A 24,343-nucleotide genomic window follows, 5' to 3' on the forward strand; every position below is an offset into this window, starting at 1 on the left:
ATGAGGACTCGGAGACATAAGAATGACATAATAGACTTTGGGGACTTGGTGGGGAAGGGTGGAGGGGAATGAGAGATAAAATACTACGCGTTGGATATAGTATACACTGCTCCGGTGATGGGTACACCAAAATATCAGAAATCATCACTGAAGGACTTTTCCATGCAAACGCCACCTGTTCCCCTAAAACTATTGAATTTTTTAAAAAATAACTTAGAAGAAAAAAAAGAAAGCAAAGCACTGGGAACCTTGTGACATGCAAGAAGAAGTTTGTTATCCAGTCACTGTGTAATCACCTTTCTACCACTTTGTAATCATTTTCTACCACTGCACAAACGGAGACCCCAGCTTTGCAGTAAAGAAAGAGTTTAATTGACTCTGGGCCAGCCGTGCCATGCTGGAAATGGAGTTATCGCTTAATCACTTGAAGCCTTCTAGGTTAAGGTTTTTTAAAATGCATTTTGGGGGAAGGGGTGTGGGTGGCTAGGAAATGGGTGCTTGCTGCTGATTAATTGGGTACAATCATAAGAGTGTAGGAAGTGAGCCTCCTGGGTGCCCAATTGCTTCTGGGTGGGTCCGGGTGGAGCCATGGATCTCAGACATGCAAAACACATGAATAGATATCTCAGAAGGCCAGTCTACAATAGTGACGTTATCTGCAGGAGTAATTGGAGAAGTTGCATATCTTGTGACCCCAGAATGTAATAATGGCTGGCAATTGCTTATGTCTGCATCTTAGGAGAATTCACGTTCCTCTCTCCTCTTAGCCTGATAGTCTCTCACTCACTTTACAAAGGCAGCTGAGTTTTGGGGCAAGGGCTGTTATCATTTAAACTATAAACTAAATGTCTGACAGCTTGAAGGCTAAAGGCAAGATGGGGGTTGGCTAAATTAGATCTCCCCCACTGCCATAATTTTCTCACTGTTAAAATTTTTGCAAAGGTGGTCTCCATTGGAGTCTGTTATACACCAGCATTCTGAATTGTCCCTTTGGTGTTCTGGAGCTCTTTAGACATCAGAACAATGTATGAGAGTCAGACTCAGGAAGAGTGTCAGACATGCCTTTCTTGTGTTAGTTGAAGGCTGTTGTGAAAGGGGAGTTGGGAAAGAGCACAGGCTTCACACCTTGATCACTTTTAGGAAAGAATACTTAGAGAAGGTGGAAATTAATTTAGAAACGGATTCCCTTTAAACTGCCTATGCCTGCGTCCCTGTTGGAAGGCTTTGTGTGCTAGTGGCACACATATCTCAGTTTGGAGACGACTGGCCCAAGGTTAATGTGTAAGTTTCCCAGCATGGCACCCCCAGTGGCCCCAGCGCCCTTTGCATCTCTTCTCTTGCTGGACAATCCCTTGCCTAAGCACACGCATACACACATTTGCACCACCAAGAGCTTTTCCAAGTATAGCTTGGGAGTGAGACTGGAGAAGGAACAATGTCTGGCTTTGGTGATCGAACTCCTGGGATGATTTAATCTTTTTCAGAATTGATTCCCCCTCCTTTCCCAAATATACTACAGCTGCTGCTATGCACCCACTCCCCTACCCCATGAGACATCTTGAGGTCGTGAGCTACTGTTTTTGGTGAGAATATATTATATCCTGTAGGTTTTTTGGAGCACCGTAAAAGGTTGAGAGTTACAGCCTTAGAACATTCTTCTTCTATAAAAGCCTTTATTTAATTAATTCCTCATTCTGTCCTCTTTGCCTGCAATCCACCCTCCCCTCCTTCTTCCACATGAACTCTTGCTAATGCTTCAAGTCCTGCTTCAGGTGTCACCTCCTTTTTAAAGACTTGCCTTTCTAAAACAATTTTTTTTCTTGGTGTACCCACATACTTAATTTATATTTCTGTCACATTGTATATATTTTTATTTCCATGTAGACTTTTCCATTAGGATATATGTTCTTCCAGGATAGTGATTCTGTCTTAATTTACCTTTGTATCCTCTGTGCCAAGGCCAGGCCTAGCTCATAGCGAGTATGAAATTGTTTGAACATGAAAAGGAGGAGGGAGAGATGGATGAAAAATAGGGTGAGTTTGTAAATGGAAACCTATAAAGAGAGGACATCTGTGTATTTTTTTAATTAGTTAAATAATAAACTGTTTGTAAACCCTGATTTTTTCCACCTCACTCTGTAGGTAGCACCTGGATTTTTCTTAAGTCACCTGCCATTTCCTAAATAACAGCCTTATGTTCAAAGTCATGCTGTGTTCTTTTATTTTTATTTTTATTTTATTTTTTATTTATTTATTTTTGAGATGGAGTTTTGCTCTTGTTGCCCAGGCTGGTGTGCAATGGCGCGATCTCAGCTCACTGCAACCTCCACCTCCCGGGTTCAAGTGATTCTCCTGCCTCAGCTTCCTGAGTAGTTGGGATTACAGGCACGCGCCACCATGCCCGGCTAATTTTGTATTTTTAGTAGAGACGGGGTTTCTCCATGTTGGTCGTGCTGGTCTCGAACTCCCAACCTCAGGTGATCCAACCGCCTCGGCCTCCCAAAGTGCTGGGATTACAGGCATGAGCCCCTGTGCCCGGCGCTATGTTCATTTTTAAAAGAAAAAAAGTCTGCTTAGCAAGATTTCACAACGGTGAAGTAGGTGCAGATGATGTAGGTCATCTTGGTGAATTATGAATCAAGCCATTAGCTAAAACCTCTGGTGCTGATTGTGTTGCTCTCCTGCTGGAGATCCTTTTATGCCTTCCAAGGCATGAAGATGATGATACTATCATCAGCTCAGTATGCAGGGCGCTTCCTCGTGTTGTCATTTCTGCTTCATTCTTCCTCATTCTCTGACAGACCGTTACTTGTGTCAGAGGCATTTGAACCAGAGCAACTCCATCTTGAATAGGAGCTGGGTGAAATAAGGCTGAAACCTACTGGGCTGCATTCCCAGGAGGTTAAGGCATTCTAAGTCATAGGATGAGACAGGAAGTCGGCACAAGATACACGTCATAAAGACCTTGCTGATAAAACTGCTTGCAGTAAAGAAGCCAGCTAAAAGCCACCAAAACCAAGATGGTGACAAGAGTGAGCTCTGGTCATCCTGACTGCTACATTCCCACCAGCGTCATGATAATTTACAAATGCCATGGTGATGTCAGAAGGTTATCCTATATGATCTAAAAAGGGGAGACATGAATAATACACCCCTAATTTAGCATATCATCAAGAAGTAACCATTAAAATGGGCAATTAGAAGCCCCAAGGGCCTGTGGAGTAGACATTCTTTATTCTTTTACTTTCTTAATAAATTTGCTTCCACTCTATGGACTTTGTTTGTTTGTTTGTTTGTTTTTTATTATTATACTTCAAGTTCTAGGATACATGTGCAGAACGTGCAGGTTTGTTTCATAGGTATACACGTGCCATGGTGGTTTGCTGCACCCATCAACCCATCATCTACATTAGCTATTTCCCCTAATGCTATCCCTCCCCTAGCTCCCCACCCGCCGACAGGCCCCGGTGTGTGATGTTCCCCTCCCTGTGTCCATGTGTTCTCATTGTTTAGCTCCCAAGTGAGAACATGCAGTCTTTGGTTTTCTGTTCTTGTGTTAGTTTGCTGAGAATGATGTTTTTCAGCTTTATTCATGGCCCTGCAAAGGACATGACTCATTCTTTTTTATGGCTGCATAGTATTCCATGGTATATATGTGCCACATTTTCTTTATTCGGTTTATCATTGATGGACATTTGGATTGGTTCCAGATCTTTGCTATTGTGAACAGTGCCTCAATAAACATACGTATGCATGTTTCTTTATAGTAGCATGATTTATAATCCTTTGGGTGTATATTCAATAATAGGATTGCTGGGTCAAATGGTATTTCTAGTTCTAGATCCTTGAGGAATTGCCACACTGTTTTCCACATGGTCGAACTAATTTACACTCCCACCAACAGTGTAAAAGCGTTCCTATTTCTCCACATCCTCTCCAGTATGTGTTGTTTCCTGACTTTTTAATGATTGCCATTCTAACTGGCATGAGACGGTATCTCATTGTGGTTTTGATTTGCATTTCTCTAATGAACAGTGATGATGAGCTTTTTTTCATATGCTTGTTGGCCGCATAAATGTCTTCTTTTGAGATGTGTCTGTCATATCCTTTGCCCACTTTTTGATGAGGTTGTTTATTTCTTGTAAATTTGCTTAAGTTTTTTGTAGATTCTGGATATTAGCCCTGTGTCAGATGGATAGATAGCAAAAATTTTCTCCCATTCTGTAGATTGCCTGTTCACTCTGATGGTAGTTTCTTTTGCTGTGCAGAAGCTCTTTAGTTTAGTTAGATTCCATTTGTCTACTTCAGCTTTTGTTGCCATTGCTTTTGGTGTTTTAGTCATTAAGTCTTTGCCCATGCCTGTGTCCTGAAGGGTATTGCCTAGATTTTCTTCTAGGATTTTTATGGTTTTAGGTCTTATGTTTAAGTCTTTAATCCATCTTGAGTTAATTTTTGTTTAAAGTGTAAGGAAGGGATCCAGTTTCGGCTTTTTGCATATGGCTAGCCAGTTTTCCCAACATCATTTATTAAATAGGGAATCCTTTCCCCATTGCTTGTTTCTGTCAGGTTTGTCAAAGATCAGATGATTGTAGATGTGTGGCATTATTTCTGAGGCCTCTGTTTTGTTCCATTGGTCTATATCTCTGTTTTGGTACCAGTACCATGCTGTTTTGGTTACTGTAGCCTTGTAGTATAGTTTGAAGTCAGGTAGCATGATGCCTCCAGCTTTGTTCTTTTTGCTTAGGATTGTCTTGGCAATGTGGGCTCTTTTTTGGTTCCATATGAAATTTAAAGTAGTTTTTTTCCACTTCTGTGAAGAAAGTCAACAGTAGCTTGATGGGGACAGCATTGAAACTGTAAATTACTTTGGGCATCAGTATGGCCATTTTCACGATATTGATTCTTCCTATCCATGAGCATGGAGTGTTCTTCCATCTGTTTGTGTCCTCCCTTATTTCCTTGAGCAGTGGTTTGTAGTTCTCCTTGAAGAGGCCCTTCACATCCCTTGTAAGTTGTATTCCTAGGTATTTTATTCTCTTTGTAGCAATTGTGAATGGGAGTTCACTCATGATTTGGCTCTGTGTTCATTATTGGTGTATAGAAATGCTTGTGATTTTTGCACATTGATTTGTATCCTGAGACTTTGCTGAAGTTGCTTATCAGCTTAAGGAGATTTTGGGCTGAGACGATGGGGTTTTCTAAATATACAATCGTGTCATCTGCAAACAGAGACAATTTCACTTCCTCTTTTCCTAATTGAATACACTTTATTTCTTTCTCTTGCGTGATTGCCCTGGCCAGAACTTCCAATACTATGTTGAATAGGAGTGGTGAGAGAGGGCATCCTTGTCTTATGCTGGTTTTCAAAGGGAATGCTTCTAGTATTTGCTCATTCAGTATGATATTGGCTGTGGGTTTGTCATAAATAGCTCTTTTTATTTTGAGATACATTTCATCAATACCTAGTTTATTGAGAGTTTTTAGCATGAACCAGTGTTGAATTTTGTCAAAGGCCTTTTGTGCGTCTATTGAGATAATCATGTGGTTTTTTTCATTGGTTCTGTTTATGTGATAGATTACGTTTATTGATTTGAGTATGTTGAACCAGCCTTGCATCCCCGGGATGAAGCTGACTTCATCATGGTGGATAAGCTTTTTGATGTGCTGCTTTATTCAGTTTTCCAGTATTTTATTGAGGATTTTTGCATCGGTGTTCATCAGGGATATTGGCCTGAAATTTTCTTTTTTGTTGTTGTTGTGTCTCTGGCAGGTTTTGGTATTAGGATGATGCTGACCTCATAAAATGAGTTAGGGAGGATTCACTCTGCTATTGTTTGGGTAGTTTCAGAAGGAATGGTACCAGCTCCTCTTTGTACCTCTGGTAGATTTCGGCTCTGAGTCCCTCTGGTCCTGGACTTTTTTTGGTTGGTAGGCTATTAATTGCTGCCTCAATTTCAGAACTTGTTATTGGTCTATTCAGGGGTTCGACTTCTGGTTTAGTCTTGGGAGGGTGTATGTGTCCAGGAATTTATCAATTTCCTCTAGATTTTCTAGTTTATTTGTGTAGAGGTGTTTATAGTATTCTCTGATGGTAGTTTGTATTTCTGTGTGGTCAGTGGTGATATCCCCTTTATCACTTTTTATTGCATCTATTTGATTCTTCTTTTATTCTTTATTAGTCTGGCTAGTGGTCTATCAATTTTGTTGATCTTTTCAAAAAACCAGCTCCTGGATTCATTGATTTTTTGAAGGGTTTTTTGTTTCTTTATCTCCTTCAGTCCTGCTCTGATCTTAGTTATAGTTATTTCTTGCCTTCTGCTAGCTTTTCAATGTGTTTGCTCTTGCTTCTCAATAGTTCTTTTAATTGTGATGTCAGGGTGTCAATTTTAGGTGTTTCCTGCTTTCTTCTGTGGTCATTTAGTGTTATAAATTTCCCTCTACACACTGCTTTAAATGTGTGCCAGAGATTCTGGTACATTGTGTCTTTGTTCTCATTGGTTTCAAAGAACATCTTTATTTCTGCCTTCATTTTGTTATTCACCGAGTAGTCAGTCATTCAGGAGCAGGTGGTTCTGTTTCCATGTAGTTGCGCGGTTTTGAGTGAGTTTCTTAATCCTGAGTTCTAATTTGATTGCACTGTGGCCTGAGAGACTGTTATGCTTTCCATTCTTTTGCATTTGCTGAGGACTGTTTTACTTCCAATTATGTGGTCAATTTTAGAATAAGTGCAATGTGGTGCTGAGAAGAATGCGTATTCTGTTGATTTGGGGTGGAGAGTTCTGTAGATGTCTATTAGGTCCGCTTGGTCCAGAGCTGAGTTCAAATCCTGGATATCCTTGTTAACCTTCTTTCTCGTTGATCTAATATTGACAGTGGGGTGTTAAAGTCTCCCACTATTATTGTGTGGGAGTCTAAGTCTCTTTGTAGGTCTCTAGGAACTTGCTTTATGAACCCGTATTGTCATTGGTTCTCTTTATGTGATGGATTTTATATCTATATAAATAAATATATATCTATAGATATAGATATATAGATATAGATATAGATATATATATAGAGAGAGATATAGATATATATATAGAGAGAGAGAGAGTAGCTCTTCTTGGTGCATTCATCCCTTTACCATTATGTAATGCCCTTCTTTGTCTCTTTTGATCTTTGTTGGTTTAAATTCTGTTGTATCAGAGACTAGGATTGCAACCCCTGCTTTTTTTCGTTTCCATTTGCTTGCTAAATATTCCTCCATTCCTTTATTTTGAGCCTGAATGGTCTCCTGAATACAGCACACCAATGGCTCTTGACTTTCATCCAATTTGCCAGTCTGTGTCATTTAATTGGGGCATTTAGCCTGTTTACATTTAAGGTTAATATTGTTATGTATAAGTTTGATCCAGCCATCATCATGCTAGCTGGTTATTTTGGCCATTAATTGATGTGATTTCCTCATAGCGTAGATGGTCTTTACAATTTGGTGTGTTTCTGCAGTGGCTGGTACTGGTTGTTTCTTTCCTTGTTTAGTGCTTCCTTCAGGAGCTCTGACTTCTTTCTTGAGCGAGATCCAGAAACCCTCTCTTGGGATCTGGATCTGGACACCTTTCCCGTAACACTTTCATTCTGCTTTCCAGCCAAGCCCATGTACTTCTAGGTGCCCCACTTGCTCCTTTGACTAGTGATCTCTTCACATTCCTCCTTTCTTGTCTTAGTTTCTATTCACTCTTGAGGACTCTCCTTGGAGATGTCACCTTTCAGCAACCCTTTCCTGACCTTGCATGCCTGTCACTTCCAGTCTGCAGAGTGCCCCTTCTGAGGGCTTCCATGGCACTTTGTGTTTACCCTGTTGTAGTTGTAGGATGATCATGCCTCTTTGTAATGTCTTTTATCTCTCCGTATTTACAAGTAGACTTTGACGTACCCAGGGGCAGGGCCTTGATCTAATTTTGTCACCAGCGCTCAGCCCAAGGCAGATGCACCGTGTGCACTCAGTGGATGTATGTTGAATGAATAAACAGAAAGCCATCAGTAGCTTGATGCCATTGTGCCCCTTCCTGCGTGACTTCTGATCCAGGGTGGCATTGTCCCAATGGCAAACATTTGGTCTCAGTTTTTTGTTTCTTTGTTTCAAGTCCCTTAAAGTGTCCTTTTGTAATGTCTCCTAGGGCCTTCTTACAGGAATTACTTACCGCAGAGTAACTGGGTAATTTTGGAGCATTCTGAACCACAGCTTTTCAGGGACATGTTGAGAACATGTAATTTTATTGCACTTGTAAAGAATCTTTGTTTTCTCCGTATGTTGATCAGAGTTGTTCAGTAATTTAATAGCTATTTACTTTTTGTCTGCAGTGTGTTAGACATTATGTTAGGTCTAGGGATACATTGATTTTAAAAGCACAGTTTCTATCCTAAAGGATCTCATTGTTTAGTCAGGGAGATGTACAAGTAACTAGATAATTTCAATGCAATATTCTTTGATATAGGTCAGGAAGGCTCCTCAGAGGAGTGAACCCCTGCACTGATTCCAGAAACACAGGCAAAGGCCTAAGAAAGGGTGATTATTTTTTTCTCAGATAACTATAGTTTTTAGTTTTTCTTTGAAATAAGATTTTCTTACAGTGTTTTAAAAATGGGAATCTAATGAGACATTTCCATGTAATTATCTTCAATATACAAGTGGCTCTCAGTGGCTTCCAAGTCAGATTCCTTATCTAGCCTGGCATTCCAGGCCACATATAACTTACTCTCAGTTTATCTTTTCAACTAGAACTGTTTAATATTATAAATCAGAGATCAGAAAATGATGGCCTACAGGTCAAATTTAGCCCACTGCCTGTTTCTGTACAACCCTTAGCTAAGATTGGCTTTACATCTTTTCAAAGGATTGCAAAAACCAGCCAACCAACCAAACAAACAAAAGAGTGTCTAACAGAGACTCTGTGTGGCCTGCAAAGCCTAACGTATTTACTGTCCAGCCCTTTATGCCACACCATGTCTAAACTAAAGTGCTCTAGTAGTTAGAGATGTGTCATGAGCCCTCCTACTTACGTGCTTCCTCAAATGCACTTTTACTGTTCTCTTTTTAAACAGTGTCATCCATCCATCCATCCATCCATCCATCCATCCATCCATCCATCCATCCATCCATCCTTCCATTCAACAGAGAGGCATTTGTTATGTATGAGCCACAATTCTGGGCTTTGGGAATGTAGCAGTGACAAACAATAAGCAATAGAAGCCCAGTGTGTCAATTAGGAGGAAAAAGTACTGCAGGGCCAGGAGAAAGAGGTGGAGAGAGTGCCATGTTTCATGGAGTGGTCAGGGAAGGCCTCTCGGATAAGATGACATTTTTGTGAAGTCCCAAGAGAAGTAGAGGGTCAAGTCATGAGGGTGCCTGGGAGAACATTCCAAGTAGAGAGACCGATGACTGTGAAGACTCTGAGGGGGCCTGTAAGGGTGCCGGGGTGGTTGAAGTGGCCTGAGAGTGTGAAGGCAGGGAGGGGATAGGATCAGAGAGGCAGGGTGAGGGGAAGAGCAGATCGCATGGGGCCTGATAGGGCATGAAAGACTGGCTTTTATTCTTAGTGAGTTGGGAAGCCATTACACAGATTTGAGCAGAGGCGTGGCTGGAGCAGATGTGTGTTTTTAAGATACCATCATGCTGCTGGGTAGTGCTGGAGTAACAAAGCAACCCCAGAGTCACAGTGGCCTAGCACAACAGACGCCTCCCTCAGGGTCCATACCCACTTGGGGTCTCCTCAAGTACCTTGTCAGGAGAAGGAGTGGGACTGGAAAATCGGGTGTGATTGCCTTAGCCAGAGTGATACATGACACTTCTCTCATGTTTCATGGGCCCACCTAGCCATGAAACCCTGTCTAACTACAAGGGGGTTGAGAAGCATAGAGAAGCGGATAAGATGTGTGGTGGAAACCACTGTCTGCTACAGCCCACCCTTTTATTCACCAAGCCTTCTTTCCACCACAGAACACACTCTGCTTCTCCGCTAGAGGAAACCACCCAGGGTCCTAGTCACTCCAGGGAGCCCAAAGTTGGCATAATACTCAGTAGGCTGCGCATCAGGTCCAGCTGTGATCCAGACTGTGAACCAAATGGACAAATCCTCTGCCCTGTTTCCCCCACACCCACCCTGACACCCAACTTACATGGTGAAACAGGGACAAGATAATTGCATTAAGCACTCACCTTGGAAAGGGAGACAATAAAAGATATTTGGCAGACACGACTGTGAGGCAGCTTAAAAAATCTGCTGTACAGACATTATGAAGGCTTCCCTACTGTGGGGTAGGTAAGGGGCCTTAATTAGGCCTTAATTCTGCTTTCTAGGAGCAACCTTGTTATCCTTTGTTCTCCATGACCCCAGTTTCTTCCCTCCAGGGAAGACCTCCCCACTTCCTTCCTGGACCACATGAGGTGTGGATGTTGGAGGCCTGTACCCTCAAGGTTGAAGGCCCAAGTGTTAAGTTTTAAATAGTCACAGGCATTTTCAGTCCAGGTTTGTGGTTTCTTGGGCAGCATCACTATCTCAGAAATTCAATCAGGTTCTTATTTATTTGATATCTGTTAGTGTCATGTGCCCGTAGCCACATCTACAGGGTCTTTTCATTTGTTTTGAAATATTGTTCTATATATCTTTGATGTATCACCCCTGTACATTCTCTCTCTCCACTTAAAGGGGGCTAGCTTAAAGCTATCAGGTTTCTGTTTAAGGATGACATCATTAATTGGATCTCTGCCCTGAGTCATTTTGTCCAATTGAAAGAATTTACGGAGTGTCACGCCCTTGTTTTATCTCTTCCCTGAAGCATTTTAATCTTCTAAAAGTTTTGCTTGGCATTTGTTATATAAGGATTTCTCCATCTTATCTCTTACTCATGGGGTCTAGAATTAGTAAGTTGGTTTTTGTTTTTGTTTGTTTTTTAACCCAGTATGGCCCTGAATTTCTGGGCTGTTTCTCTATTCTGTTTCACTCCTTCTTCCGATCTGGACAGTACTTCTTGTAATACCCACAGCATCATATAACATCCAACACATTTCTGGTGTTCCATTTCCCAAGTTCATTAGGGGTATGATCTGCACCCCAAGTTACCACAGATAATAGTTTTATTAAGTATTTTTTATAGCATATCATAGATTACGGTGTTTTTCTAGTCTTTTTTTTGTTTTTCATTGCCTGGTATCTGAAAACCAAAGCCACATATTGCCTCACTCTTGGTACCTGTTGTGTGTCAGAATAAGCTAAGGTTTGTAGTGGCTTTCGGTAGATAGTCTCTGATGCACCTAATCCAATAAAAGACTGCAAAGGGGCCTCTACCACAAAGTCACTTAAGGATCCAGGCTGATGGAGGCCCCATCATTTTGTATTGGCACCATCTGGGCCCCATGTTCTCCTTAATTGTTCTGGTTAAAAAAGGGAAACTGGATAGTGAGCCATGTGGGTTTTTTTATTGCCCGGCTCAGAAATGGTATATGTCACTTCTGCTCAGATTTCACTGGCTGGAACACAGCTCATCCTAACTACAAGGGAATTGACAAATGCAGTGGAAGAGTTGGAATGCTTGTGTTTGGTGAGCACCACTATCTCTGTCACACTGGGAGACAAGTTAGAACCGTTGCAGTGCTCTTTATGAGAGATGATGGTGGCTGGGAACTGAGTGGTGGCAGTGAAGGTGGTAGGAAGTGGTTAGAACCTAGATATATTTTGAAGCTTGACCCAATAAGATTTGCTGATGTCATCCATGATTCCTCAGTCCCTCCACCCCCTTCTCACTATATTATCTCCCATGATATATGTGGTTTCTTTGTAAGCCTGGTTCATGTTTTTATCTCATTTTTTACAGGTCTTGGAAAGTAGATGTTTAGTACCTATTTATTAACTGATGAAACGGTTTAGCCACTTATCTTTATTTCAAAAAATCCATTATTATTTTTCATAGCAATTACTAATTGCTGCAGGGAACAGTTAAAAATATCATCTTGGTTGGATATTATAGTAATGATATACATGAATGACATGTTAATGCTGTGGGCTTAAGAAAAGAATGTTAAGAATAATGGTACCGTGGGGCCACTAGATACAGTAACGAAATTGCCATTTTTTTTACTCTGGTACATTTTTTTTCAATCATTTCTTTCTTTTACTTCTGTTCCTTCCATTATGGAACAGTCTAAAGAAAATAAATCTACTAGATGTAAATTCAGTGTTAAACATATATTTTTTAATCATACCCTGGAGTCTTTCAGCAATGAACCTGTTTTTACAAAGTATAGTAATAAAAAGCTTGAATTAAGTAAAACGCCTAGTCAAATAAAACACCTTACATATTTTTAATCATAATATCATTCTGCTTCTTAGAGCTTCTAGCTGGCTCAGGAAAATTAACTTAGGATTGCATTTATTTACACTCTGCCTTGTTCAGTGTCAGGTTACATAGTTATTTTGAAATATTTAGTTCTCTTGAAGGATTATTTTAAATAGAAAAAGAAAATGTTCTAATGACACTGTAGTGATGAAGTCAAACAATTTAAACTCTTGAAAAAGTTGCACCTGTCTCTCATAACCTACAGCTAGTTTTCTGAAAGCATAGACTTCAGTGTGAGGGCTAGACTCAGTAATGCTGACGAGACAGTTTATACATACAAAGTAGGTGGGTTATGCATTTGGATGTTGGAGCAGAGGACTTGCCAGTGGAATGCTTGTAGAGGCTAGATTGACTCCAAGTGTCTCGATAATGAAACATGACTGGGAATTTGCCTTGCAAAAAAGAGGGAAAGGAGCATTTCCTTGAGACAAGACGGCAAGTAAGAGCACCAGGTAATGACAAAGAGTCAGTGTGGCTGTAGCTTAGGGTTCGAGTTACAATTATACCACAAAGCCAGAGACTTAGCTAGGGACCAGTTTGTGAAGGTTCTTGAGTTCCGTACTAAGAAATTTGGGGAGCTTATTTAAAAAAAGGTTTTTCTAAAAGGGAATCATGTGACAAATTTATTAGGAAGATGACAAACTAACAGGGGAGAGGATGGCACATGTATTTTATCCATTGGTCAAATTAAATGTCAGCATCTGTTTACTGAGCACTTACTATGGGCAAGGCACTGTGCTGACTGTTTTACATATTGTCTTAAGTTCTTAAAGTTGTGCAGCAGGGGTCATTTTTTTTCATTTTGTAGATGAAGAAACTAAAGCTTGAAGCACTTTGTCAAGTTTCCTAAAGTCACACCAGTAGTAAATATTAAACACAAGTTTTCTGAATGTATTGTTCTTCCTGCTTACCATATATTCATTCCACGGTTGGTTGACAAAGGCGAGTCAAGACTTGGACAACAGTGATCTCATCTGGACCTCTTTAAGGGAATAGGGACCCATTGTTTCATCCAGGACCCTACTTCCTGCCCATGTGAATTAGCTGCCTATCCCTATTCTGTAGCCAGTCTGTTTTTGAAACTCTTCCATATCACACAATAGGCTAGGAAGAGTGTATACATTTGGCTAGCTGATATAGCCAAGTAATTTCTGAAATTTATATTTCTTGGGGAAACAAATATGAATATAATAAAAGATTCACTCTGCTATAAACTCTTATTCAGCCTTGATTTTGTCATTCAGCATTCAACCAGCATTCACTCTCTAATAAACTTGGAGCCTGTGAAGATGCAGAAATAGTTGAGTGGAAGCTGTGTAATGTAAGGTGGCAGGGAGCACTGCACTTGGTAACCAAGTGTTCTGGATTCCAGTTTTTACTCTTCTCTTGTACACGATGACCCCTAACATGCCACTGAGCCTCCTGGAGCTCAGTCTCTTCATCTACATGTATGAAGGGAGGGGCGGTCTGTTGAACAAAACACAAATCTAGTATTTTGTACTTCTGAATCACAGGGAGGAATTAACAGTTTATTTGTGGGCAAACACAGTAACATACTTAATACTTGTCAGTCAATGGTGGGCTCTGATTTTTTTAATGGCTTAGAGCCAGAAATCTGGTAAGAAGTGGGGACTACGGAACTTGTTTGAAACTGCATTTGCAGTGCGTTTCCAATTTCATTGGAAATAGTACTTTCCTAAAGATCTCTTTTATCAATATTTATATAGGATTAGGAAAATGTCCCCTATCAGCATTTTTTTGTTTGTTTTTTGAGACAGAGTCTCGCTTTGTCGCCCAGTCTGGAGTGCAGCGGTGTGATCTCGGCTCACTGCAGCCTCCGCCTTCCGGGTTCACGCCATTCTCCTGCCGCAGCCTCCTGAGTAGCTGGGACTACAGGCGCCCACCACCACGCCCGGCTAATTTTTTTTTTTTTTTTTTTTTTTTTTTGTATTTTTAGTAGAGACGGGGTTTCACCATGTTAGCCAGGATGGTCTCGATCACCTGACCTCGTGATCCATCCATCTCGGCCTCCCAAAGTGCTGGGATGGCAGGCGTCCTATCAGCATTTTAAAGTCATAACTCTGTTGAGTGACTTGGAGGGAGCTAGTAGGAAAGGAAGGGTCTGGGGGCAGCTTACCTCCTGGTGTGGTCACTCATGCCATGTATTTCAGCCTAGTCCTGCTTTTCAGAAAGACCAGACATGTACAATGACTGCTTTTAGGAAGTAGAAAAAAAATGAGATTCTCTTGTAGGAGTCTTTATCTCTTTTTATTAAAACAACAAAATCAACACGTCCTTTTGAGGATATAGTAAAAATGTACTTGAGTAGCTGACAGAAGACTACAGTCCAGGATCCAAAGCAGCACAAATCAGTGAGGCCTGAGAAGGCGCTAGGGTCTCTCAGAGGCGTCTGCTTCCTCCATCAACAAAGCACAAAGTTTAGACTTAGTTTTGTATTCTTGAGGCTAAGAGCTTAATATTTTAATATTAGAAAAATATAATTCCTGCATATTCTTGAGGATAGTATTTTATTAATTAGAAAAATATAACTCCCATATATCTAACACAGTATACAGGAATCTGATGCATGTTACTGAATAAATGGGTGAAAACGATGTTTCGAATCTTTGGAAAGAAGGAAAGAAAAAAATAGCTCATAATCCTAACACCTTAATAATAAATATATATGTATATGCATATGTCTGAATACATATTTATTATATTTTTATACATACATATACTTTATATGCATGTACAGGTTGAATTTCCTGAATCTAGGAATCTGAAATGCTCCAATATCTGAAACTTTTTGAGTGCCAACATGATGCTCAAAGGAAATGCTTATTGGAGCATTTTGGATTTCAGCCTTTTGAATTAGGGATGCTAAATTAGCAAGTATTCCAAAATCCAAAAAAAAAAAATCTGAAATCTAAAATACTTCTGGTTCCAAACATTTCAGATAAGCAATACTCAACATATATATATACACACGCACACATACACACACACATAAAATAGAAAATATATAAAATACATATATTGTATATGCAGATATAGTTTGAAGTTTAATGTAAACATTATCTAGAGAGTTTTATATTCTGATTTCTAAGTTTTAACATTCTATGACAAACATATTCCAAAATGTTTGGATACTGTTTTTATAATTCTAATTTTAATGACTACATAATATTACAGCCTGTAATTTAAAATAAGCTAGTTATCATTTCTTCTATCAATTAGATTACTTTTGAGGTTATATTAATAGTCTTATTCCAGTTAAAATCTTTATGCCTGTATTTATTTTCTTCTTTGGAATTTTTTTCTTATAATAAGTGATCAGAACTGGGAATATGGCTGTAGAAATGACTCCTCATTTTTGCACTGTAACTGGCAGTCAGTGTGAATACTAGTTTCATCACTTTACCTGCTTTGGATATTAACATTTTTAAAAATCTTAATTACTAGTTTAATAATGCAAATGGCACCTCACTTTTTGTTTTCTTCACAGAAGAAAAACTAGTATAACAAGTGCTATTTATTAGTTAAAATCATATATACAAAAATTTCACTTTTGTTCTAACTCATTAACACTTGCTGAATATGCAATACGTAATAATGCAGGGTTCTTTGGTCTCACTATTATTTAATTCTTTTTTTTAAGCTGTCTGTGGAAGCCCGTAAAGAGATGACTAGAAAGGCTATTAAGACAGTCAAACATTTTATTGAGAAGCCAAGGAAAAGAAACTCAGAAGACGAAGCTCAAGAAGCTAAGGATTCTAAAGTTACCTATGCAGATACTTTGAATCATCTGGAGAAATCACTTGCCCACCTGGAAACCCTGAGCCACAGCTTCATCCTTTCTCTGAAGAATAGTGAGCAGGTAAAGAAATGGGAACTTCTATATGCTCACTCTGTATCAGTATATTCTTTCTTTTTTCCTTGAAAGTTACATTAGTCATTTTGACAGGGTTTTCAGACTTGCAGATATCCTTGAAAATTGTCCGCAAGCCTTTATTGGTTAACCTCTTCGTGATCACTTGATTGACAATTCAGTTTCCACTTCTTTCAAAATGATGTTAAGCCACTTGGCACAGTTGATATGGGGAAATAGAGGAAGTGGGTGAGAAGGGTGGAAATGGAGATGGTAGCAGGAGTTGAACACTGGATAGCTGCCTGGGGTGAGGGGAGAGGTCTCTAAAATTAAGAAATGAGAAGACAGTGGTCTGCTCAGACTTTACTTCTAGCTGGTAGAATTAAAAAATAAAAATAAAAATAGGCTGGGCGCGGTGGCTCACTCCTGTAATCCCAGCACTTAGGGAGACCAAGGCAGGCAGATCACGAGGTCAGGAGTTCGAGACCAGCCTGACCAACATGGTGAAACCCCGTCTCTACTAAAAATACAAAAAAATTAGCCAGGCCCAATAACGGGCGCCTGTAGTCCCAGCTACTCAGGAGGCTGAGGCAGGAGAATGGCTTGAACCCGGGAGGCGGAGTTTGCAGTGAGCTGAGATCACGCCACTGCACTCCAGCCTGGTCGACAGAGTGAGACTCTGTCTCAGATAGATAAATAAATAAATAAATACATAAATAAATATTTTGATTTTCTTTTCCCTCCTAACTTTCAGAAAAAAATCAGAAATAGCCTCTTATGTCTACACTGTTTTTTTATTAAATATATACCCTTATCCTGTTTTTATGTTGCATGTTTCCAACATAAAATATAATTTCATTATTGAGAGGAATTTTTTGACTACTAAAATTGTTTCTAGGTGGTTTCTAGTTCCTTGGTGTCTTAAAAACAACATCATGAAGTTTGGGGTTCCCTACCTGTGATGAGGTTTGAAGACGCAGGTGTTAGGACTATACAATGAAACCAGAAGCTCTCTAAGGCCCTTAGAGATTTTGTTCTATATTTTAACAATTGTGGGAGTTGAGATAATTTTTTCTATAACTGGAAAGTTGACAAATCAATAAATAAATGGTTTCCATGTAAGTGAAAACAGTGCTTATATATATGAATAATATTCCATTTGCCCTATAATACTATGGTAAATGAACCTTGTAAGTGGCTGTTAACCTCCTCTTTTATTTTTCTTAAACCTTACACGTTTATTGAATTGTATTCTTGCCTTGTAGAATGGCTAGAAAGATCAGTCAGTGGAGAGTTCAGGTAATGAGCAAATGGGAGACTTCAAAATTTGTACAAGACATAAATGCAAAGCCCCCATTGAAAAGATAATGGGAAGAACTTAAAAGTTTGAAAGAAATTTTATTCATTTTGTGTTTTGGAATGCCTATTTTTCTGTCTAATGAATAATGTTAAGTAATGGTATGAACAATATAGAAGGCTTTGCAGGAAACAAATTGGCTTTACCAATCTTGATTTCATCCTACTAACATTTACAGTACTACAGTTCATAATTAGGAGAACTAGAGTAAAATTACAATCTTCAAGGAAAAGTGATCTATACTTATTATAAATTTTTAAGTACTTAGTTTTAAATAAACACATCTAAAATTATTTTAAACTTATATTATTTTTTAATATACTGTATTAAAACCCAGAGAATTGTCATTACTCTCTGTGGAACAAGAATTGTCTTTTTTTTTTTTTTTTTTTTTTTTGAGACAGGGTCTCACTCTGTTGCCCAGGCTCACTCACTTCAGCCTCTACCTCCTGGGCTCAAGCAATCCTCCCACCTCAGCCTCTTGAGTAACCGGGACTACAGGTGTGTGCCACCACACCCAACTAATTTTTTGTATTTTTTGTAGGGACAGAGTTTCACCATGTTGCCCAGGCTGGTCTCAAAGTCCTGGGCTCAAGCTACTCGCCCACCTTGGCCTTCCAGGTCTGAGCCACTTCACCCAGCTACAAGTATTGTCTTCCAATACCTAGAATAGTTTATGGGGGGATTCAAGGGGATTATTGATAAAAAACATGTTTGTTTCATCTAAGATATGATGCAAAGGTACCATATAGCTACTTGTGAGTACCATTCAGTCAGACTATGGATGGCCCATAATAGGAAACTCTTGAGGTTCCTAAATTAGACATTATTTAATTTTATTAAGGCACCTTATATAGCAAAAGCTGGAAATAACCTTCAACCCCATGCATTTATCCCTTTTATAGTTCAGACCTTCATTTTAACATCCTTAATTATATACCCAGTACAAAAAAACTTATATTCTCATGAAGCTTCATTTAATCAAAGTTGAAGGCTTTCATCCTACAGAGCCTCAGTTCCCTCTTCTCTTAGGTGAGGATACTAGAAATTGCCCTGCTTAACTCATAGAAATTTTTCTGAAATAGAGAATTTCACAATGGGCAGAACAGTGAAATGAAACTTCATGTGCCCAACTCCCAGCTTCAACAACTGTCAAAACGTGCCCAATCTTCATGCATACCGCTGCCTTCCCTTACCTTGCTCTTGTGGATTGTGAAGCAAATCTCAGTCATCTTTTCATTTTATTCATAAATACCTCCCTATCTATCTCTAAAAGATACTTTAAAATAACCAGTATAACATGATCACTAGAAAAAAATTAATGAACATTCTTTAATATCATCAAATATTCAGTTATATTCAGAGTTTTCTCATGGTTGGTTTCAAAGGCAAAACAGTATATTCAGGATTACAAGGGAAACTATAAAGAATCTGGAAACTGTTATTATCATTAAGTGACTGTATTTGGTATGCCAAAAAACAATAGCTTCCCTCTTATTTCTTAAATTATTTGGTGTAACATTTGTTCTTACAGATATTATCAAAGAGAGGCAGGCAGTGTGGCCTAGGGCAGGGGAATAGACTTTTGGGTTCTAATCTTAGCTCTGCTAATTGGTAGCCATGTGACTTTGGTCATGTTACTCAATCTCCTTGGTCTTTAATTTCCTTTTTTATAACATGCAGCTAATTTAAAAATACTTGCAGGGTTATTACAAGTATTAATTTAGATACCATATGTATAATACCTGGGATTACATAGTTATAGCTCAATAGATTATTATGTGGTCATAGTGCATTAGTAGTAATAATAATAGAAAAGCTCATACTTATCGAGCATTACTTTATTCCCGAAGTGCTAAAGAACTGACCATTATATTATCTCAGTTAATGTTCACAACACCCTCTATTCACACGACCCTATTTTCCTCATCCTCATTTTGCAGATATTGAAATTTGAGATCACAAAAGCCCACTAACTAATAAATGGTAAAGCCAGAATTTGCACTCAAATGTGGGTGATCCTTGAGCCTAAGCTCTTAATAACTAACTAATACATGCCCTTTGGTATGGTGTTGCTGCTTTTCATGTATTTGGTTCGAGGATCTAAATATGTTTCACTTTGTGCATGTAGATACATTTAATTTCTATTTGATACTTAAGTGTTGATTACCATGTCTTTACAGGAAACACTGCAAAAATACAGTCACCTCTATGATCTGTCCCGATCAGAAAAAGAGAAACTTCATGATGAAGCTGTGGCTATTTGTTTAGATGGTCAGCCTCTAGCAATGATTCAGCAGCTGCTAGAGGTGGCAGTTGGCCCTCTTGACATCTCACCCAAGGATATAGTGCAGAGTGCAATCATGAAAATAATTTCTGCATTGAGGTAAGCTAGAAAGTGGTCATTGTGGAAAAACTGGGGTGACACTTTGTCAGTGATGGTGCTAAACTGTCATCCTGTATGTAAAAGCATTTTATAAGTTTGGAAGGACTTTACAAAAGTGAGAGATTATTTTTAGAGTTCTCATAGTCTTATGTCTTCAGAAGGGAGACCATGAAAATGTTTCATTGTTGGTATTGTGTATAACATCTTAAGCTACGTCATTTCTGGTTGGACCCCCTTTTACAATCTTTTCTTGAAATAAGGGAAAGGCCAAAATGGCATTTGACACAGGTAAGTAAGTTTCAGACTATCCTGTGACTTCAGTATGGTTTTTCAGATCTTACCATTTCTAATTCCCATTCTTTGTAGTAGTGGGAAAATGGTTCCCAGAAGGTTGTTTTGAAAAACCCAAGGCAAGGCTGATCATACACTGATGAAGTTAGACATCTGTAAAGTGTCTTTAGACATTATTTACCTGCAATTAATGGCACAAAACCGACAATTGAGAAATTCTTGCTTTGCGTCGATATGCGGGTGCCTTTGTAGGAATGCATCCAAGAGGATTAGAAAAGAGGCAGAAGTGACGCTCAGGAAATAATGAGGCATCAAGGACTTTCTGTGAATAATGCAATTAGGCTAAAAGATTTAGTTATGTTTAATTTATTCTCCTTTTAAGCATTCTTTTTAATTCTGTATTGCTCTTGAGGAACTTTTTGATTAAATGCATGTCAGTTTTCTGCAGCTGAAACTGAAATCAAATGAGCCTTTATCAGTTTAATTACCCCAGCCTCATACAGTTTTTACCTTAATGCTCTGAGGTATCCATTAATTTTATATATAGGGAGATATATAGAATTTCATAACTTTTTCTAAAAAGAACAAATTTCAAATTAATAAAGCTTTGTTTTATTGTTTGCTTATTAGGATTTTTTGATGTTGGTTATATGAACCAGTGTCCTCTTTCAAATGATGACAGATATTTGTTGGCCATATTTCGTACCTTTTGGTTTATGGTTACCTTTTTATTATTTCTTAAACCAAGTTTTAGATGAAGCTCACAAAAATATGCATTTTGAAAAATTAGTGTTTTGATTAATTTAGTTTATTTCTTAAAAATTGCCCATTTTCATGAATAATTAAAATACGATGGAATAGTTTTTACACTTATAAATTTTTGACATAAATTATACTTATCTTTTTCTGCATCCAATTCTACCACTAAAGATTTGGTTCTGAGCCGATAAATGGTATACTTGGCACACAGAAGACATTCAATAAATGTGAATTAAATCTTCCAGCAATGGAAGGAAAAGGAAACTTAAGGAATTCAGCTACTTCTGTTTCTAAGGAAAATAAATTTTTATTGTCAGTGTTCATAACATTTACCTTTTAGGAAGTTAATAAAATGTAGTAGGCACGAAATAACAAAGACATGAAAGGAACCGAATCTGGTAGTTGATTTATGTCATTAAATTATTCGAAAAACTCATCGAAAATATTTTTTTTCTCTGTTGCATTTTCAGGATTCACTAGAGTTCTACACATAACATCTGTAAAATGGGCATAATAATAGTACTTGTCTCATAGGATGTTGCATTTAATAGTGGCAGAATATATGTGAACTGTTTAGCATTGCCTGGTACTCATTAGTAGCAAGTAAATATTAGTGCTTTTTTTTTTAAAAAAAAAAAAAAACTTCAACTGGAGGATTTAAATCATTATTACATTTAATGCTTAAAGTAGCTCAATACAGTTAATGTTCAACGAATGTTTTTCGAATGACACAGTGCAAGTAGAATGTGTTATTCTCTTGATAGGAAAACATGCGTATATTAGACTGAGCTCCTTAAGGGCAGAAAATGTTTCATTAGCACCTAGTGTAGGGCTTGGTACATTTGTAGACATCACATAGCACAAATGACTATGGGCAGGCAGTATACTGTGCCAAAATCCAGCCAGGTTCATTTAAGGGTTTGAATACCAAGTTTATTTCTGAGACTTGAGTGATCCTTTTCTGAATCAGTTTATCTCTCTTTTCACAGTGGTGGCAGTGCTGACCTTGGTGGGCCAAGGGACCCACTGAAGGCCCTGGAAGGTGTTGTTGCAGCAGTCCACGCCAGTGTGGACAAGGGGTAAGACTAGAACAGTATGTGCATCTTCATTAACTGGCTTTCCTCAGAGTATTAGAATTGCTCTTAGTATCCGTATGTATGAGGCTTCCAAGACTAAGCCACATTTTTAGGTGGGAAAGGAGCGGCTCTGCACTTGGAGACGTGGTATTCTTAGCTCTGTGCTGACCCCACCAGCTCCAGGCCCTGCTTGCCATGGAGAGCATTGTTTTCTCTTGCCTCCTTGAAAGCCATTAGAAATAATCATCATCATAATCATTCTGTCAGGGCAGAAACTGCTCTGAGCTTCCTACAAAATAGGGGATTCTCATTTCCAACACATTAACTGTATTGATTAAGTGTGGAAATTCCTAGGGTGAGTATATATGCTCTTTAAAATAAAAACAAAAAAACTTTGTATAAATTAAAGTCAGCTTTGTTTTAGGACTCAAAGTGTACAGGCTTTATAAGCCTAGAAAGATGTGTATCTCCGATGCTATTTTTAGAAAGAATTTTTCATTCAGGTACAATGATACTGATAAGAAAAAGAGCAACCACAAATGAACAGTTATGCATGTCCTCGAAATTCATAAAAGTCTTTACAATGCCTAATATCCATGTCAGCCATATAAGTCCTCTCCCCAATTTTCTTTCTTTAATTGAAAATATGATAGAATATAATGAAGATGGGTTTGAGAAAACTCCCCATAATTCCATTTGGTAATATAATTATTTTTATTTGCATGTTACCTACCAGTTATTGTTCAGGTGCAGATATCTTTTTATATAGTTTCAATTTAAATGTATAAACTTTTGTATTCTCTTATCTACTTGCTATTGTAAGACTTTCCATTGATCTTTGTAGATTTAATGATTATTGTGATTATTATTTCTAACGGCTGTATATGTTGTTGCCATTTTCAGAGGAGGACCTAAAAGCTCAGAGAGAGGAGTTGACTTGCCCAGAGTCATACAGCTGGGAAATAGAACCAGGATTCCACCCTGGCTCTAAATGATAATGTAGTACTCAGATGCCGATGCCTTCATAGTCTATTTCCCTGCATGGCTTTGTGCACAAGGTTTGAGTGACAGAATATAGAATGAGCTATGTAGGTGAAGGTGGAAAAACATTGCAAGCAGGGGTTTCTACTTCCTGTGCTTTTTACCTTGCACAGTGTTTCTAAACCTCTTTGCTTATGGTTCTTCAGATAGGAAAGTCGCTGTAGCAGTGGCTAATTTAGGCCCCCGATTTTAAAAAGAAATTAATGATTCATGGGGTTTACTCTGTGCCATGCTCTGTGTGAAGTCACAAAGGGGTCATATGGATAAGAAACAACCTCTAACCCCAGGGAGCTCACAGTCTTGCGCGGGAGACGATCTGGCCTGTAGCCATAGTCACTGTGCTATAGAATGGGAAGCGCTGTACAGAAGGCAGAGTGGAGGGAGTAGTTAGGGCAGGATACACAAGGGGTGACACAGAGCTGGTCAGTGAAAGAAGAGTCTGTTTGGAGGAGATAGATGATGGTAATTCCAGGCTGAGGAAGCTGCCTGAACAACTCCACATGCAGCAGGTAGCAGAGCAGGCAGAGATGCTATGTGGGAAACACTTACCCTCCTTCCAGGGCTCATCTCACTGCTGCCATCTCATTCCCAGCTTGTCAGTGAGTTCTCAGCCATCAGCTCCCAGGGAGCTGCCGTCCGCAGCGCAGCTTCTCTCAGGCTAGGCTGACTCTGGATCCTGGTCTCCCAAGATGAAAGGGTCTCAACAGGTAATGTTTTAGGCCCCTTTCAATGGGGCTTCTTAGTCTTGTCCCACTGGGGCATCTCAAGAATATTAAAAGGCAGTATTTCGTCTTAGTGAATTTCCAGCCACATTTACAGAAGAATCCAATTTGAGACTTACTCTAATACAGACTGTTTTTTAAGGTTCGAAGAAGACATTAGGGAGTGGAGAAACAGAACAAGATCTTACTTTTTATTCTAGAGACACAGAATAACAAAGCCTTCTTAACAAAAGAAACTTCAGAGAACTTTTTTTTTTTTTTTGCCTAAAAAATAAAAAGAAGAAAAAGCCATAACTTTTATTTTGGCAAGTATTTTTTGAATCTGCACAGTTAAACCTGACACCCTTTGTTTGGGTTTCCCTTCCCAATAATGCACCTGGCAGAATCATGTAGGGGAGACAGTTTGTGTTTTCCAGGTAGTTCCAAGGAGGGTCTTTGCAGTGATACGGTTATTCTGGATTTTGAAAG

The 24,343-nt window shown here is 38.9% G+C and overlaps 1 protein-coding gene across 3 annotated transcripts in view; it reads left to right on the plus strand.

The window, feature by feature from the left end:
- The window catches only part of NBAS (NBAS subunit of NRZ tethering complex), a 394,628-nt gene that overhangs the window by 308,406 nt on the left and 61,879 nt on the right, over positions 1-24,343 (plus strand). For all 3 annotated transcript variants that reach the window (XM_004028860.5, XM_063696052.1, XM_063696053.1), the window contains exons 45-47: positions 16,034-16,252; positions 19,784-19,986; positions 22,026-22,115. In XM_004028860.5, coding sequence (XP_004028909.2) covers positions 16,034-16,252; positions 19,784-19,986; positions 22,026-22,115 — 512 coding nt within the window. The remainder of the gene's footprint in view (positions 1-16,033; positions 16,253-19,783; positions 19,987-22,025; positions 22,116-24,343) is intronic.

This window comes from Gorilla gorilla, chromosome 12 (assembly GCF_029281585.2).
Source record: "Gorilla gorilla gorilla isolate KB3781 chromosome 12, NHGRI_mGorGor1-v2.1_pri, whole genome shotgun sequence".
In the NCBI taxonomy this organism is placed as follows: domain Eukaryota; kingdom Metazoa; phylum Chordata; class Mammalia; order Primates; family Hominidae; genus Gorilla; species Gorilla gorilla.